Consider the following 15,744-nt stretch of genomic DNA (forward strand, 5'->3'; position numbering starts at 1 on the left):
TATTCCAAGTGTGCTTCTCCTCTCCTTGGTTATTATTATTGCAGCCCAGCTCTAGTTGTAGACCTCAAATTCTGGTAAAAGAACAAGGTCGATCCTGCAAGCCAGAAGTCTGCCCACAGCTACATTTGAGTATTTCACCTAGCCTTATGCAAGGAGCCCCCCAAAGCCACAGTTTCCAAGGATTACATATAAATGCCTACTAACTCAAGGCTGGCTACCAAACGAGGCAACGTGAACTGTTATGGCCCAGATTCCCATTTTAAGGCTTACTATTTCATCTTCCATCTAGACCAGCAGGGCACAGGGTTCCAGGATACACACTCCATTTATCCAAAGCTGTGTCCTGGCCCAACCACCCTGGTGAACTGAGGCTGCACCCTAAAGTGAGTCTCAAGAATCTTCCACAACACTCAGGGGCTCCCCAGTAAACACGTAATCATGGAAAGGAGTCTCTAAGGCATGATGTTTGAAAACCAGGTTAAACCACCTTGTCTTGTCCTCCACAGAGTGGGTGAATAAACTGATCTTCAGAATCTTTCCAACCTTTTTAAAATATATGGAAACTATCAAATGTCTAAACTCATCATGTATCCATTTCTCTTCCCCTTCCTGAATTGCAGCAGAAATTAAAGACACCCCTTAACCCTAAAATAACCTCTTTTTAAAAAGTATTAAAACATAAGAAGCCACTTACGCTTCGTCAATGTTGGGATGGAAAATTTTATTCATGAATCCTGCAACAGAGACAAATAAAGGAGATGTTAGCAGTCAGGTACCTATCATTATTACTTACAAAGAAGCCGGATGTTAGGTGCTAAACAACTACAAGACGACAACCGTGTCCCTGACAACAGCTTACAAAACAGGCCACAGGAAAAGAGACGCTGTCTGCTAAAGTGAGATGCATGACTATGTCAATGGACATGTCTGTTCCAACTATAGTTCCCTGAGTGACTTATTCAAGAGGTTAAACAATGCTTGCAGCTCAAAAAGGTTGTGCCTTATTTATACAACAAGTCTATTCAAGAGGTACTGCACTCTGCCGTTATGGGAAAAAAAGCCACCGGCTCTTGAATCACTGAGGATGCGTTGCTTTGCAAGATAAAAAACACTCTAGATTCTGTCATTCAAACACAGAAAGAAAGAAAAAATCAGATACAGCTTCACCAAAACTACAGCCTCAACCGAAGTTGAGCAAAACCTACTGTTGGCCAAATATCACCACACCAGGTGGGAGCTGGCCTTGGAGATAAGCCTCTGATGGTGGAGACATGAAGATGCCACAGTAGCAGGCTACAGGCGCTCAAAAATCAGGAACTGTTTTATATCACTGCGTTTCCTTCAGTCCGTCTTCACAAATTAAGGAGATTACTTGTGATTTTTAACACAGCAGAAGTGGCGCTCCATGCAGCCGGCGTGTGTTCAGCGTGCCAGTATATCAAATATTTTCTTGAAATTTGGATGCCGTGCAAAGAATAGAGTCTAAGACAGGGGTGCAGAACCTCAGGGCCAGAGGCTGAATGCAACCCTCCAGGCCTCTTTATCTGGGCCTTGGACCTAAGCCACACCCCATCTCCACAGGCCACACCTCTCACTGACCCGGCTTCGCACCCATAGGGTTCTTGCCTGGCTGGAAGGAGCCTTTGAACTCCCATAGTTTTTATGATGTTTTAAAGTGTTTTTAGTGCTTTTGTTTGCCACCCTGGGCTCCTGCTGGGAGGAAGGTCAGGATATAAATAAATAAATAAATAAATAAATAATAAACAAAGTGCCTCTTGCTAGATTGGATGAAGGACAGAGAAGAGTGTGTGCGCGTGTGCAGAAATTAGACTAACATACAAAGGTAAATTTCACAATTGTTGCTCTGCCCCTACCCACTTCTAGCAATGTGGCCCTTGGAAGGTTGTCCAGAAGGGAATGCGGCCCTTGGGCTGTAAAAGGTTCCCTATCTGTGGTGTAAGATCCGAGCAGTACATTGAGACACAATAGTTGGAAGTTCGTAATTATTATCCTAATTCCTTATTAAGAGAGAGACTTCCATTAATTGATATATACTCCCCAGAATGTCTGTCTAGAATCCCAGAAACGGCAGCAGGCTCAAGAGGCTGGGCCCATTTTCATGGAAACTGCAAGTTGATGACTAATTACAGTTGTGCCTGCAGTGGAAGCTTACAGTGAATAAGGACAGTTAAACTTCTGTCCCACCCTTCGTCCCAGAAGGAGCCCAGGGCAGTAAACAAGGGACAAAACACAAAAAACATCCTAAAACATCTGAAAAAGAAAGTATCTTAAAAGCACCTTCTTTTATAAAAAAAAAATATTTAAATATCTTAAAAAGCAATTCCGAAACAGTTGCAGACTGGGATTACATGCTTACCACACCAAGTGTTTACTGTGGATCCATGCAGATTTGATGTCAATTTAACTAGAAGCCAATGGGCAAAGTCAAAACTTGTCAAGACTCAACAACTGTGCCAACTGAAAAGAGTTTTTGTGCCATTCGGTTACCTCTATTGTACGGTGGCAGCATTTTTCCAAAGCGTCACTTCCATAAGGGCCTGCTGGATAAGGCCGGTGGACCATCTAATCCAGCATCCTCTTCTCACAGTGGCCAACCAGATGCCCCGAGGGGAAGGCCCCCCAAAGCAGGGGCTGAGTGCAACAGCAGGATTTAACCTCCACTCATCAGCTCTCGACTGGGGGGTTAAATCATACTGCTTTGGCAGCAGGTGGCAGTTCCTTGTAGGCAGCACAGAACTGAACATCGCCTTCCTGCCCATCAGCTGACATCACAAATAATGTCAGGTAACGGACAGGTAGGCTTGGCTTGGGGAAAATGGCCTCGCTAGCCAAACTGGACCTTCTGGAAGACCAAGAATGGCCCAATGGTTTCTGACTCCTAATTGTTTAACACATGCAAAAATCACATTTTCCATCTAAATTAGGTTATTGAAAATGAAGGCAGCTAACCAGGAGTGGACATTTGTGTGAAAGGGCTTTGAGTTCACTGTAGTTCTGGTACTGAGCAGAAACCTAGGCTCAGAGATGTTCTTCTAACTGTGTACCTTTTGTACCTGGTTCTCGTTGGTAGATCTTGGGGTTCCAGAAAAACCGAAGTAGATTTGAGAAGCCTACAGCATGTCCACCCTTGATGTCAGGCACTACTGTCAACTCCAACTTTCTCTGACTTGCAGCCAGAGATCCTATGAACTGGAGGTGCTTGGGGACTGAACTTGAGACCTTCCCTTCAACATGTAAAAACCATGTACTCTGCCCGAGGAAAAAGTGGCAAACACCTTCCGCATGAGCTCACCAACTACGAATGTGGCAACAAAAAGGAGATTTAAAAAATGTACACAGCGTACTGCAGCAGAGACTGCAATATGGCCAAAATAGTCTTGCAAAATAAGGCTGCAAGAGTTGTCAGCCAACATTTTCTCAGCCTTTGCCAGTCATTTAAGGCACAAAACTGGGGAGGAGAGGAAGAGACCAATTTATAAAACTTCCCTGTTTCATCACTTGGTGGCAATGTTTACTCATTACAGGCAACTAGGCTACTGATGATTTGTAAACCTAGGCCGAAGCCACAACTCTTTTCACTGGGATTTAAAACAAGGGTTCTTGCAGGCTCTAGGCCAGAAATGGACAACCTACAGCACTTGGCCTGATTTCAGAAGTCCTCGACAAACAATCGGTTCAGGCCTCCACCCAGAGTTCTCTCTCCCACAGCAGAAAGAGAACGGCAGAAAGAGAGCAAAGGAGTAGCTTTTCTTTGCCCAAGCTGCAGTCAGGAGAAGCCTCCAACAGATCTGACCTAAGGAACATGGCCCTCGACAGAGAGAACCTGCTCCCACCCCTGCTCTAAGTCAGAATACAAGACGTAACAGGGAGCCCGATATGAGATACAGTCCTTGAGATTAGACACGGACATAGACATGGAGAGGGGCACAGAAGCTTGCAAAGGAAACAATCCCCTTCATTCTGCAGCTAACATAGGCTTGTGTCAGTTGCAAGGCACAAATCCTGTTTGCTATGGCAATGAACCAAGGGTAGTTCAGGATTTTAGAAATGTATATTGCTCCCATGTGCAAGGAAATTTAAAAACCATAGACATCTTATTGTAAACTTTGGTCATTTAGGACAGGGGTGTTTTTTATCACCCAACTTGTTTGATCTATACACAGAACATATGATACGAAAGGTGGGATTGGACCAAGATGAAAATTGGAGGGAGAAATATCAATACTTAAAGATATGCAGACAATACCATACTACTAGCAGAAACCAGTAACGATTTGAAATGAATGCTGATGAAAGTTAAAGAGGAAAGCACAAAAGCAGGACTACAGCTGAACATCAAGAAGACTAAAGTAATGACAACAGAAGAGTTATGTAACTTTAAAGTTGACAATGAGGACATTTAATTTGTCAAGGATTATCAATACCTTGGCACAGTCATTAACCAAAGTGGAGACAACAGTCAAGAAATCAGAAGAAGGCTAGGACTGGGGAGGGCAGCTATGATAGAACTAGAAAAGGTCCTCAAGTGCAAAGATGTATCACTGAACACTAAAGCCAGGATCATTCACACCATGGTATTCCTGATCTCTGTGTACAGATGTTAAAGTTGGACAATGAGAAAAGCGGTTAAGAGAAAAATCAACTCATTTGAAATGTGGTGCTGGAGGAGAGCTTTGCGCTTACCATGGATTGTGAAAAAGACAAATAATTGGGTGTTAGAACAAATTAAACCAGAGCCGTCACTAGAAGCTAAAATGATGAAACTGAGGTTATCATACTTTGGACACATCATGAGAAGACATGATTCATTAGAAAAGATAATAATGCTGGGAAAAACAGAAATGGAAAATGGAAATGGACTGCCTTCAAGTCGACCCCAATTTATGGCGACCCTACGAATAGGGTTTTCATGGTAAGTGGTATTCAGAGGGGGTTTCCCATTGCCTCCCTCTGAGGCTAGTCCTCCCCAGGTGGCTAGGGCCTGCTCACCTTGCCACCGCTGCACAAGCCAACCCCTTCCTTGCCTGCACCTGACAGCTGGGGGGCAACTGGGCTGCTTGGGACTATGCAGCTTGCCCACGGCTGCACAGGTGGCAGGGCACGTAATCCCTGAGTCACTCACAGTGGGGTGATCTTTAGCTGGCCCTTTACACCCAGGAGACATGAGTGGCGATTTGAACTCACAGACTCTGGACTCCCAGCCAGGCTGTCCTCCCCACTGTGCTATACCAGCTGTTGGGAAAAACAGAAGGGAGTAGAAAAAGAGGAAGGCCAAACAGGAGATGGATTGATTCCATAAAGGAAGCCACAGACCTGAACTTACAAGATCTGAACAGGGTGGTTCATGACAGATGCTCTTGGAGGTCGCTGATTCATAGGGTCACCATCAGTCATAATCGACTTGAAGGCACATAACAAAGGAAACTCCTCCAGTTCAAGCCTCGCTAAAATGAACAGGAGATGCACAATCAAGTGCCCATCTAGTCCAGTTTTCTACTTCCAGAGATGGCCAGCCAAGAGCTCGTAAGCCTTCATGCGTTTGCCCCCAGTGCCTAGGTTGAGGCCCACTTCATCTGAAAAAGTAGTTTCAATTCTGCTGCTGAGATTGGTGGTCCTATTTTCTATTAATTAGTCTACTTCTCTTGAAAAGGTATTTAAGCTAGTGGCTTATCAGCCCAACTTGTGGAGGGAAAATTCCACAGATTTAATGCGCTGCCTTCAAGACGTGCTTCCTTTACTCTGTCCTGAGCCTGCCACCAATCACTTTCATCAGTACACAAGTACTACCGGGTCAGGGGCAGGAGAGAGTGTGTTTCTCCAGACAATCCATGTGCCTAGCTGGGGGAGACAGAGGGTGCCTAGGGCAAGCCCCCTTTTCCCCAATTCCGACACTTGCTGCACCCTCATTCCAGCCTTCTAGCCTTTTCACCAGCTTCAAGTCAAGCTCCAGCCTGCCACGGGCTCTCCCCGGCGCTCCGTTCAACTCCACTGAGGGGAGATTTGCACTCTAGCTCCCTGCATCCTCGCTCAGCCACCTAGGATCCAGATCCAAGCAGATACTGCATTACTGCCTTGGCATCAGGACTTCCAGGCCTGCCCCACAAATGCCAAAACACGGTGGGACAAGCCTTCAGCCATAGGCCGCTGCTATGTTGCTCCTGGGAACCTAAGGTCAGGTTCTTCTCTCCATCATTTTTGAGGCTTGACGTGCATCCCCCATCCAGAACATAAATGATTTCAACTCGCAAGCAACTGAACAGGCGTCAGCGGGTGAGTGACATACCCTTGCAAGGAATTGAGTTGGCGCTTTGCCCTGTGCTTTTAAACAAGCAGGAAGACACTTTTTGGGAATGCTGGACACATTCACGTCAGCTCATTCCAGAAGGACAGCAAGCCCAGCCTTTCATGTTCCAACAGCCCAGCAGGCGTTCAGGACTCCTGGCAGGCTGCCCTGCGACGTGCCACAACCCCCCCAGCCCACCCTCTGCTCTGCCCATGCATGTTACATCTTCTCCTCCCGCCCCCAAACCCTGTTTCTGTCCCCCTGCTGTTGAGAGATAATCACAGGTGGAAGATTATCCAGGCACAAATCTAACATGCACTTTCCACACAGTTTGTGTGTTATGGGAAGGTACACAAATTTTCCAATTCACCAGCTTCAGACTGCATCACAGTTTCTTTTTTTCTGTTAACTATGGTCAGAATCTGACAGCCTGGCAAGGCTCAAACCATCAACCATAAGCTTCTCCCGTTATTCCGGACTCGTCATAAATCCTTCACACTTGGGTTAAGATGATCGGAAAGGCTGACCTCAGCAGCAGCACTGGCGAGATCAACACAGTGGAAGGGTAGCCATTGTTTTGTGTGCTTATGCCTTATAATGAAAGTCTTGGACTGGTACTCAGTTCCAAGGAGGGGATGCGTTCACAGAAATTTCAGGCCTCTTCCCTGGGGTCACCAAGATCAGGTTGGCCTCCTTCCTGCCCTGAACTGGGTCCTTTTACCTCCTGCCTTACAAGCAGAGCAGTTGACTCTGAGGCCTATAGGAAAAAGGAAAATCCTATAGCACTGCAGAGTCTACCAAAGCCAACCAGAAACACCCTATGCAGAATTGGGGGGGGGAGAGAGAAGGGGGCCATGTGCTGGACCTCTTCCTTAACTTAATGCCCCCAACACTGACGCTAATCTCATTGTCCTTAAAGGTACCTCTACAATACATGGCAACATGCTGCCATGGGCACTTTGTCATGATCTATAATTAGGTAAGTCAGATACCCACATTCTGCCACTCTCTAAAGTAGCCTCCTCCAACCTGATGCCCTCCAGATGTTTTGCACTGCAACCTCCACCAACCTCAGCCAGCATGTCCATTACTGAGCAAAACAGTAGGGCACCCAGTTGGGTAATGACCTTTTAAAACCACCCTAAACAACCAGACCTGGCTGTTTCTTCCATACGAACATTGCCACATCTTCAGCCCTAGGCAAAGCAGCCCAACTGGCTCACACTGAATTTAGATCTTAACTGGCATTTATGAACTTTTTAGGTTTGCTAAACCTTACTGTTTAGTGCTGCCTCCATTCTTAGGCATTACTGTTATTTATTTATAAGTTATTTTTTAGTGTTTTATCACTTCTTGTTTGCTGCCCTGGGCTCCCTTTAGGAGGAATGGAGGGGCATAAATTTAATAATAAAGAAAGAAACAGGAACAACAACACAGCAACAAGGGAAGGGGGGGGAATGAAAACCAACACAATATGTAAGTTACAGATATGGGTAACCTAGGGCAGTCTTTCCCAACCTTTGCGTTCCCAGATGTTGTTGGACTAAAACTCCCATCAGCCCCAGCCAGCATGGCCAATGGTGAGGAATTATAGTCCAGCAGCATCTGGGAACCCAAAAGTTGGGAAAGATTGACCTAGGTACATGACATACATTGGCCTGGTTTGCAATGGTAAACTATTTTATTTATTTATTTATTTATTTACTTTACATCCTGCCCTTCCACCCAGCAGGAGCCCAGGATGCCAAACAAAAGCAGTAAAAACACTTTAAAACATCATAAAAACAGACCTTAAAATACATTAAAACACAACAACTTTAAAAACATGTTTTTAAAAAGCTTTAAAAACATCTTAAATAAGAAGGGTTAAAAAACATTGTTTAGAAAAAAAAGTTTTTAAAAAAGCATAGAATCATAGAATAGTAGAGTTGGAAGGGGCCTATAAGGCCATCAAGTCCAACCCCCTGCGCAATGCAGGAATCCAAATCAAAGCATATTAAAAGCAATTCCAACACAGACGAAGACTGGTATAAGTCTCAAATTAAAAGGCTTGTTGAAACAGGAAAGTCTTCAATAGGCGCCAAAAAGATAACAGAGATGGCGCCTGCCTAATATTTAAGGAGAGGGAATTCCAAAGGGTAGGTGCTGCCACACTAAAGGTCCGTTCCCAATGTTGTGCAGAACAGACCTCCTGATAAGATGGTAACTGCAGGAGGACCTCACCTGCAGAGCACAGTGATTGACTGGGTATATAAGGGGTAAGACGGTCTTTCAGGTATCCTTGTCCTGAGCTGTATAGGGCTTTGTACACCAACACTAGAACCTTGAACTTGACCCGGTAGCAAATGGGCAGCCAGTGCAATTCTTTCAGCAGTGGGGTGACATGTTGGTGATACCCTGCCCCAGTGAGCAGTCTCGCCGCTGCATTTTGCACTAGCTGCAACTTCCGGACTAACCTCAAAGGCAGCACCACATAGAGCGCATTACAGTAATCCACATGGTTACCAGTGTGTAGACAACAGTGGTCAGGCTATCCCAGTCCAGAAACGGCCGCAGCTGTCTTATCAGCTGAAGCTGGTAAAAGGCACTCCTAGCCACTGAGGTCACCTGGGCCTCTAGGGGCAAAGATGGATGCAGGAGCACCCCCAGACTACGAACCTGCTCTTTCAGGGGGAGTATGACCCCATCCAAAGCAGGCAACTGACCAATCATCCAAACTTGGGAACCACCAACCCACAGCGCCTCCGTCTTGCTAGGATTCAGACTCCGTTTACTGGCCCTCATCCAGCCCACCACCAAGTACAGGCACTGGTCCAGGGCTTGGCATGGCCTCTCCCGATTCAGATGTTATAGAGAAATAGAGCTGGGTATCGTCAGCATACCGCTGACACCTCGCCCCAAAGCTCCTGATGACCGCTCCCAAGGGCTTTGTATAGATGTTAAACAGCATGGGGGACAAAATGGTACCCTGAGGCACCCCACAGCAAAACTGACAGGGGGCCGAAAGACAGTCAGCCAATGCTATTCTCTGAGAGCAACCTTGGAGATAGGATGGAACCACTGTAAAACAGTTCCTCCAATACCCATCTCACCAAGTCGGCCCAGAAGGATACCATGGTCATTGGTATCAGAAGGACTCCCCCTGTCCTTCTCCCAATAATGGTCATCCATCAGGGCAACCAAGGCCGATTCAGTCTCATAACCAGGCCTGAACCCAGACTGGAATGGGTTAGGATAATGTGTTTCATCCAAGAGTACTTGCAATTGCTGCACCACAACCCTCTCAATCACCTTCCCTAAGGAAGGGGGTATTTGCAACCAGTCGGTAGTTGTCACAAACCAATGGGTACAGGGTGGGCTTTTTCAGGAGTGGTCGGATCACCACCTATTTCAAGGTGGCTGGAACCACTCCCTCCCGCAATGATGCGTTGACCACACTCTGGATCCACTCAGTCAACCCCCCTCAGCAAGCTTTAATAAGCCAAGAAGGGCAAAGTTTCAAGAGGACACGTTGCTGGCCGCATCATCACAAGCACCTTGTCTATGTCATCAGGTCACATCAACTGAAACTGTTCCCAACAAATTGCAGCAGACGTTGCACTGGATGCCTCATTGGGGACTACAGTAGATGTGGAGGGGGCATCAAGATTGCTACGGAGGCAAGCAACTTTACCCTCAAAGTGCCTTGCAAACAATTCACAGTGGGCCTCCAAGGGTCTAAAGCTCCATTTCCTGGAGTTGATGTCAACAGATTCCTAACAATATGGAAAAGCTCCACTGGACGGCTACTTGAGGATGCGATGGAGGCAGAGAAGTGGGCCTTCTTCGCCGCCCTCACCGCCACACAGTAGGCACGGTTATGATGTTTTACTCGTGCCCGATCAGCCTCACAACACGTCTTTCGCCACTTGCGCTCTAGCTTGTCACTCCAGCCTGTTTCATTGCCCTTAGTTCACTGGTGTACCAAGGTGCAGACTGTGCTCCACAATCCAGAGAGGGCACTCGAGGGCAACCATGTTCATGGTTAATATACCATAGTTTATAAACCAGAGTGAAAGCTGAGGAGTCTGGAAGACAATCACTTAAACCTTGGTTTATTATATCATAGAATAGTTAAAAGAATTGGTGAGAGCAGCTGAACCCTGAGAGCCACTTGGATCTTTTGCCACTCTTCACTCACAGCTGTAGCTTTGGGCAGTGACAGCTCCTTAAGCATCGTTAAGGAGGAGGTCTGTATGCACATGTAATGCTAAGCTACGGTTAATGTTAACTACAGTTTATAAACCAACTACAAACCTTGGTTAACAAGTGACCTTTAACCATAGTTAATAATCCACAGCTAAGCTGCTGGGCAAGTTCACATGTTAATGCTAAGCCATGGCTTAATAAACTATGGTTTTGCATCATATGCAAACCAGGCCACTATATCAATACCAGCAAAATCTCATAATTACACAAAATATCTCTATTTTTTCTAAACAGGACAACCTAGAGTGTTGTTCTGTTGCAAACCTGCTCCTCCAAAATAAAAGGCACTTATTATGTCAACTATTGTTGACATATGACTTATGAGCACTTGGTTTTGTAAGGTAGGATATAAATGCCTTGAATATTGTACACAGAGTGGCCAAGAAATGCTGGGGCTGAGAGGCAGGCTGGGGTCAATCAAGGGAAGCCCCCATCCCAGCGAGTCTTCCAAGTACACCCCTGTATGCACACACACTCTCATATTAGTGCATGGGTACCAACAGCTGTGCAAAACCAGCCCTCCAGCACAGACATGGGCCTGATCTGCACTTGCAAAGAACCTGCAAAGCTGGGGGTGGGGAAAGACAGAGAAGTGAATGTGTGTTTGTGCAGAGACCCACTGCACCCCTGAAGAATCCTTCGATGATAGAAGCCTCCACTCACACCCTGTCCATCATAATGACAGGCATTTTCAGCACAAACGAAGCTAATTAGCAGCAGCAATGCCTTGGAAGCAATTAGCACGGAGCCACCGTGGAGACCTACCATCGTTTTGTGCTCGATTACCTTGGATTTCCTCACTGACAAGCTGGCGCCAAATAGCACGGGCCATTTCAGGGAGTCTAGACACGAGTCTCAAGCTGTCCCTTCTTCCCAGCTAGTCTCCCACCCCCGCCGCTATGAGACCTCTTTCGGGGGGGGGGGGAAATAGGTATTTTTATAGAATGCATATGAAGGGAGGGCTCCAGGCCAGCCTCCTCTGGAAGCAGGCAGGCAGGCGGTTGACTCTGCCAAGTCTCTGTGTGGCGCAACCAGTATAGAGAATCCACAAGGCAAACAGAGAAGACGACACTCATTCTCTTAGCAAAGCTGCAGCCAGAGTCAGCCCTACACAAAGGCCAGTTAGAGGCAACAGCTTCAGGCAAGGGATGTGGGGCAAACATAAGGGCAGCAGAAGGATATCTGAGCCATGGTGACCACAACCCCTGAGGAAGTTTTCTCCCGCAAGCCCCCATGTTAGTTCTGGGTTAGCCAGAGGCAATTCTACAAGGCTCCTTACATGAGTCTCCTCAAGAGTGGCCACCCTGGCAACTGGACTCCAAGGAAGTCTGTTGGCATAAACCAGGGATGGGGAACCTCCAGATGTCGTTGGGACTCCAAATCCCATCAACCCTAGCAAGCATGACCGGTGGTCAGGGATGATGGGAGTTGTAGTCCTGAAGCATTTGGAGGGACAGAGGTCCCCCATCCCTGCTCTGAACCACCTGTGGCTGTGACTAGACTCCCTCAGCTCCCCATCTCTCAGGCACCAAATCTTGCCCGTTGCCAGCTAGCCCCCCCTCTGTGCCCCTCCCTTCCCTCACGAAACTTCCACCTAGGAATACCATATCCTTCCTGTCCATTTCCACTTCCTTGTCTTGTTGGCAGCACAGCTGGCAACAGACTTCAGCACAGCTTCTCCGGTCTGCCCACCCTTCAGCCCTTCGGCCTTCTCTCTCTTGCCCGCTCGAGTCCTTCCCAAAGCTGCCGCTTCCCCTTGGCCCAGAGCTTCCTTCCGTATACTGTACTTAGCAGCCCCCTGAATCCTACGAGCCACAATCTCTGTGTTCTACCTCCACAGTTGGAGGCAGCATGTCTCTGAATGCCAGCCGCTGGGAATCACAAGTGGGGAGAGCGGGCTTGCTTGCTGCTTCCCATTAGAGCATCTGAGTGGGCACTTCGAGAACAGAATGCTGGACCAGATGAGCCCTCTTTGGCCTGATCCAGAAAGCTCTTCTCATGATCTTATTCTCTGGCCTAGCTGACTCCTACATAGCTTCTCCTACCACAGGAATTAACCTTCAGCCGCTGCTCTGGGTGCCTCTTCTTCCACTTCTTGGTGTTGCCACAAGGGGTTCCTTTGCTGCTGATGACCCTTCAACTGCTCACCCTCCCCTTTCATTTAAATGAGGCTTGTACAGGAGAACGTCCCATGGGATTGTGCCCCCATATCGGCAGGACAGAGTCTTTGACTGAAAGAACTGGGCATGTTTAGCCTGGAGAACAGAAGACTGAGGGGAGATATGATAGCACTCTTCAAGTACATGAAAGGTTGTCATATAGAGGAAGTGCAGGACACGGAATAATGGGCTCAAGCTGCAGGAAGCCAGATTTCGACTGGACATCAGGAAAGACTTCCTAACTGTTAGAGCCATACGACAAAGGAACCAATTACCTAGAGAGGTAGTGGGCTCTCCGACACTCGAGGCAGCTGGACAGCCATCTGTCAGGAATGCTTTGATTTGGATTCCTGCATTGAGCAGGGGGTTGGACTTGATGGCCTTAGAGGACCCTTCCAACACTACTATTCTACGATTCTATGATTCGGATCTCTCCCCCACTCACCCTAGTCCTGGTTGAAGCTAACACTGGAACACAGAACAAATTGAGTGAGTCCACTCAGGTCAAATGTGTACGTCTGTTATGTAGCAGTCAGGAGACACAGTGCGGTGCCCTCTGAACAAAGTCCAACTTTTCAAACTTGTCCATGGTTATGAGAGTCACAGCTGGCAGCCTTTCTCGTCTTACTGCAGAATCTCCATTTCGATGGACAAAGATTTGGAAGGAAGGGGACTGACAGTGCCAAGAGTGAGGCAACAGCTGTAGGCCACTCACAAATTCTGTACCTCAGCCTTCCTGTACTGTCTGCTCTGAAATCAAATTTAAGTTCTGCAACAAGGTAATGTAAAGTCTGCACTAGAGAAAGCCGAATACGGCTAATAATGCAAGTTTTTAAAATGTACACAATTTCTCTTATTTACACACTCACCTATCTGCAATTTTCTTACCTCCTCCTGTAACCCTTCCTGGCTTTGATAGCCTTCAGGAGGGGCAAGCACAGACCACTGGGGACTGAGCCCCCTCTTGGGCTTATGTGATTTCAAGAAGGCATTACCCACACACTTCCAAGTTTTTCTGCAGCCATAGGGACTAGGATTGTGATGTGTTAAGCTTGCCAAACATCACAATAAAAAGGCATGCGATGAATGAAGCAAGCATGACATATTTAGTCCGAGTCCTATGGCAGCTGGAAAAAGAAATTCATATACATTGGTATAAGGATCCAATGTCGCTGTGCCTAAAAGACAACTCCCTGAGGCCTTGGTCAATGTAGGGCAACAGCTCTGTGTCATGGTATTTCATAATGGCTTTTGGCCCGCTGGTTTATGGAGAACAAGGAAGCCACTTTATTCACTATATTACTTAGTCTACATGGAATAAGAATGAACCACAGCTCATAGGATCTGTTATGAGTTCTGCACCCAGGAAGGCTTCTCTCCTTACAGAATACTTCCAGCGTGAGATTGCATCTCACTGCTCCCATCTTACTAAGACATGTTTCTGCTGCTCTTATCCAATTACTTCTATGGTGCATTTTTAGAAAACAAATAAAGACTAGAAGAAGGTCGTACAAAGGTCAGACCAGTGAATAATAATAGGAAGATCAGCAGAGGGAAATGAACAATGAATGTTCTTCTTGGGGTGATTCCTGTGCCCAAATCCAGCTAAAAAAGTGCAAGTTACTTACATGACTTACTTTCCTAGCCCATGTTTTACAAAAGAGCCGAAGGTGCGGGGAAGGAATTCTAAAGACAGTGAATTGCCAAGTGTCAGCAGCCATGCAGGCTGTCCTCACGAAAGTGTGACTGAGTCACCTCCCCATCTAGGTTGCTGAACCACCATTTGCTTTCGTGTGGCAAGAATGTTGAGATGCAAGCTCTGTTAAGAGCCAAAGGCTTGGGGACGTCCTTTGGTCTCCCTGTGGATGTGCGAGACATACTGAGCAGTAGGTGTCAACAACTCAAAAGTTGGATGCAAGATGGAGAAAGCTTATTGGAAAATTCCTCAAGATTCTGCAGAGTCATGCCTGTAAACCGAATGCTATATGCATATTAAAAGGCAGACTAAAAATAAACATTTGAGGGAACAGAAGCAGCTGCCCTAGTTCTGGTCCAAACACTTCCCGTCTGGGATGCACAGCTTTCTTCTGTGTGTCCGTTTAAGTAGCTAGTTACAAGTGCTACTAAAAGTTTGGTATCTGTACACCATTAGCTTGTATTCATTAGCTTTCAGCAAATGCAACATCTGGCTTGTGAACAGGCGGACATGCTATTAGCTTTTCTGCAGTTTGTCAAACGTTGAAGAAACTCATCTCCACCCTAGGTGGGTCTTTCCCCTAAGTGGCGATTCTTGAGTTGGTTGAGGAAGTAAGCCTGGGAACATTCCGGGAAGGGGACTAATAGTGCCAAAAAAGCAAACTAGGGAAGAAGCAAACAGTCCGGAAATAGGATGTAGATACACAATACAAAGGCCTATTTTTTTAATTCATGAAACTAGCCAAGGCCCACTGACTCAAATCAGGACATTAGGGTAGAAGGGGCAGCCTGTCTTATCCATTAACCTTAAGAGTGTCCTTTACATTTCCATATTGGTTATTCTCTCAAGCTCCTCCCGTTCCTTAGATGGGAGAGTCCTCATAAGCACCTCTGTGGGTTGATATATAAACCTGCCCCTAAGTGGAAAATGCCCAGTCACTGGTGAGTTAGCAGCTCCCTTTTCAAAACTCAAGGAAAAAGATTTTGAATCGTTGCCTTGATTTATTTTCACTCCCAACTTCGGTTTTTAAAACTAAAGTTCAGCTACTATTCAAAATACAACCCTCTGTTCAGAAACTATATACATACTAAATAAGTGCATTTTCCACCCTCAGGAAGGATACTGAAAATTACGTCTAATAAAAAAAATTATTCAAGCGATTCCCAATACTCCATCACACTCTAGTGTAACCAAGACACAGAGCCCAGGGTGAAAATTTGCAGAGAGGAGCTGGAGCTGCCTCGATTCCCAAGCTGCGTCAGCTTGGACAGAGAAAAGATTTAGCCTGTGAGCCCCATCAGTGTCCCTAGATGATCTCCTTTATTCCCTACAAGTAC

At 46.4% G+C, this 15,744-nt stretch overlaps 1 protein-coding gene across 1 annotated transcript in view; it reads right to left on the reverse strand.

The window, feature by feature from the left end:
- Positions 1 to 15,744, reverse strand: part of UBE2H (ubiquitin conjugating enzyme E2 H) — a 67,058-nt gene that overhangs the window by 12,778 nt on the left and 38,536 nt on the right. Inside the window, 1 exon segment of the mRNA XM_061638025.1 lies at positions 691 to 734. Coding sequence (XP_061494009.1) covers positions 691 to 734 — 44 coding nt within the window.

Source organism: Rhineura floridana, chromosome 8 (genome assembly GCF_030035675.1).
Source record: "Rhineura floridana isolate rRhiFlo1 chromosome 8, rRhiFlo1.hap2, whole genome shotgun sequence".
Classification (NCBI taxonomy): Eukaryota; Metazoa; Chordata; class Lepidosauria; order Squamata; family Rhineuridae; genus Rhineura; species Rhineura floridana.